Here is a 3193-nt window from a genome sequence, read left to right on the forward strand (position 1 = left end):
TCCCTGTCACTTTAACGTTATGGTACAAGATAGCCAGCATATTCAACTATTGATATACTACATGTTATAAATTGCATTGCATTCTGACGTTCTCTCTCTCAGGGTCCTCAGGGTTACCCAGGTCAGTCTGGCTACAGAGGACTCCCGGGACCACAGGTTGGTGGTGTGTGTGTGTTTTGTGTGTGAATGCGTTGCTGTACCTTATACCATACACAACCTTCTGTGACATACTCTGTACGAGATACCTAATCATTCTTCTGGTTTGTCTCAGGGCCCACAAGGGTATCCTGGTCTTCCTGGGCCAAAGGTAAGATCTGTTTCATCTCTCGTACATAGCTAGTGAATGAGATAGACGTAATTCTAAGGATGTTTTAACCTGGTGTGTTTTCTGCTCAGGGCACCATGACCAAAGTGTTGAAAGGGGTCAAAGGAGAACCTGTGAGTGGCTACAGGCACTTTTATTCCATTTTTATATAGTTTGTACTGCCCAGCACATCATGTGTTTAACTACAAAAAAATAATGATTTGTCAGTGCTGTCCTCATCTCTGCTGTAATCTTCTCACTGCACTTCTCTCTCTGGCCACAGGGTGACGCTGGAAAGCCTGGTCCCCAAGGGAACTCCACCCATTCCCAGACCGGTCCAATTACTGGACCCAATGTCAGTACAGCTCCACACTCCACTTTAATATGTTAAAAAACATGCAATTAATATGGATCTTTTCCCAGTGATTCTGATTGTGTGTTGACCGAGTCACTCTAATGCTGTTCTGCTCTGAGTCCAGGGCATAAAGGGCGAGAAAGGGTTGAAAGGTGATACTGGTCCTGAGGTAAGTGACCTCTCTTCTCCTGTGGTCTTTATAACACCATGCTCCATCCTAACATGTGTAGTCACAATGGGACATGTTAGCACTGTAGATTATTGTTGACTAACTCATCTCTGTTATCTGTTTCTTATCAGGCTGACAACAAAGGAGAGACTGGTGTTATAGGGATGCCTGGGCAACGGGTTAGTATCATACAAATGTTATACATACATTATACTGTATGCATTGCGCATGAACATATTAACCTGCCCCCTGTCACTGCTTGTGACATACTGACCTGTTGAATGTTTATGTGTGTTCTTTCAGGGCATCCCTGGTCGGGATGGAGAGCAAGGACTGAGGGTATGAGTGTGTAGCCAAACAATGCCAAGACCTCTACATAATTCAGGGGAGGCTGCTGAGGGGAGGACGGCTCATAATAATGTCTGGAATGGAGTAAATGGAATGGTATCAAACAAAGTCATTTGATTCCATTCACTCCGTTCCAGCCATAACAGACAGTTCCAGATATTATTATGAACCGTCCTCCCCTCGTCAGCCTCCACTGATATAATTACACTAGAATGTTTTGGTCTTTGCATAGGTTTGTATGGGCCAATAGAGGTGTTGCAGTTGCATATTTTGTCCTCTTGATGGTGCTGTTGAACACTTTGTCTAACTATCCCCCTTCCCTCCCCCTCTCTATTCATATTTCTCTCTCTCTCTCTCTCTATCCCTCCTGCTTCCTCTCTTCCTCCCTTCCTATCTCTCTCTCTCTGTCTATCTCCTTCTCTGTCTCTCTCTATCCCCTCCTGCTTCCTCTCTTCCTCCCTTCCTCTCTCTATCTCTCTCGTCTATCTCTCTCTCTCTCTCTGTCTCTCTCTATCCCTCCTGCCTCCTTTCTTCCTCCCTTTCTCTCTCTGTCTCTCTCTCTCTATCCCTCCTGCTTCCTCTCTTCCTCCCTTCCTCTCTCTCCTCTATCCTCTCTCTCCTCTCTCTCTGTCTCTCTCTATCCCTCCTGCCTCCTCTCTTCCTCCCTTCCTCTCTCTCTTCTCTGTCTCTCTCGTATCCCTCCTGCCTTCCTCTCTTCCTCCCATTCCTCTCTCTCTCTCTGTCTCTCTCTATCCCCTCCTGCTCCTCTCTTCCTCCGCTTCCTCTCTCTCTCTGTCTCTCTCGTATCCCTCCTGCTTCCTCTCTTCCCTCCCTTCCCTCTCTTCTCTGTCTCTCTCTATCCCTCCGTGCCTTCATCTTCTTCCTCCCCTTCCTCCTCTCTCTCTCTGTCTCTCTCTATCCCTCCTGCTTCCTCTCTTCCTCCCTTCCTATCTATCTCTCTCTCTCTCTCTCTCTCTCTCTCTCTCTCTCTCTCTCTCTCTCTCTCTCTCTCTCTCTATCCCTCCTGCTTCCTCTCTTCCTCCCTTCCTCTCTCTCTCTCTGTCTCTCTCTATCCCTCCTGCTTCCTCTCTTCCTCCCTTCTCCTCTCTCTCTCTGTCTCTCTCTATCCCTCCTGCTTCCTCTCTTCCTCCCTTCCTCTCTCTCTCTCTGTCTCTCTCTATCCCTCCTGCTTCCTCTCTTCCTCCCTTCCTATCTCTCTCTCTCTGTCTCTCTCTCTCTGTGTCTCTCTCTATCCCTCCTGCTTCCTCTCTTCCTCCCTTCCGCTCTCTCTCTCTCTCTCTCTCTCTCTCTCTCTCTCTCTCTCTCTCTCTCTCTCTCTCTATCCCTCCTGCTTTCCTCTCTTCCTCCCTTCCCCACCCTCTCTCTCTCTCTCTCTCTCTCTCTCTCTCTCTCTCTCTCTCTCTCTCTCTCTCTCTCTATCCTCCTGCTTCCTCTCTTCCTCCCTTCCTCTCTCTCTCTCTCTCTCTCTGTCTCTCTCTATCCCTCCTGCTTCCTCTCTTCCTCCCTTCCTCTCTCTCTCTCTCTCTCTCTCTCTCTATACCTCCTGCTTCCTCTCTTCCTCCCTTCCTCTCTCTCTCTCTCCAGGGGGGGACTTGGGAGAACCAGGACTGAGGGCAGAGATGGTCAAAAGGTGGTCCTACAGTTAATACTCACACAAAACCCTGTTTAGAGCTTTGAGAGACACTAGTCCATTATAAACGTTCATTCAAATCCTTACACACAGAAACATATAGTAGGTTTTAACAGATGGGTGTTGTGGCTTTTAGGGTGCCAGAGGAGAACCAGGGGAGCTGATTTATCATGATGGTCCCTCAGGAGGGCAGGACAGAGGTATGATTAACCAGTCAAATCATCCAAACCCTTTTCTATCAACGAAGTCAGTTTTCATTCAAGTCAATCAGCTACACTCTCAGCACGTCTATCAATATACAGTATCGTCTTACTCCAGGTAGTCAACTTTTCATTGAATATGGGAGTTGTTATATTATGTTCCTTA

The 3193-nt window shown here is 47.4% G+C and overlaps 1 protein-coding gene across 1 annotated transcript in view; it reads left to right on the plus strand.

The window, feature by feature from the left end:
- LOC109904925 (collagen alpha-2(IV) chain-like) overlaps positions 1-3193 on the plus strand; it is a 122779-nt gene that overhangs the window by 100477 nt on the left and 19109 nt on the right. Inside the window, exons 10-15 of the mRNA XM_031802204.1 lie at positions 103-156; positions 272-307; positions 397-452; positions 588-659; positions 960-1007; positions 1132-1167. Coding sequence (XP_031658064.1) covers positions 103-156; positions 272-307; positions 397-452; positions 588-659; positions 960-1007; positions 1132-1167 — 302 coding nt within the window. The remainder of the gene's footprint in view (positions 1-102; positions 157-271; positions 308-396; positions 453-587; positions 660-959; positions 1008-1131; positions 1168-3193) is intronic.

This window comes from Oncorhynchus kisutch, linkage group LG2 (genome assembly GCF_002021735.2).
Source record: "Oncorhynchus kisutch isolate 150728-3 linkage group LG2, Okis_V2, whole genome shotgun sequence".
In the NCBI taxonomy this organism is placed as follows: Eukaryota; Metazoa; Chordata; class Actinopteri; order Salmoniformes; family Salmonidae; genus Oncorhynchus; species Oncorhynchus kisutch.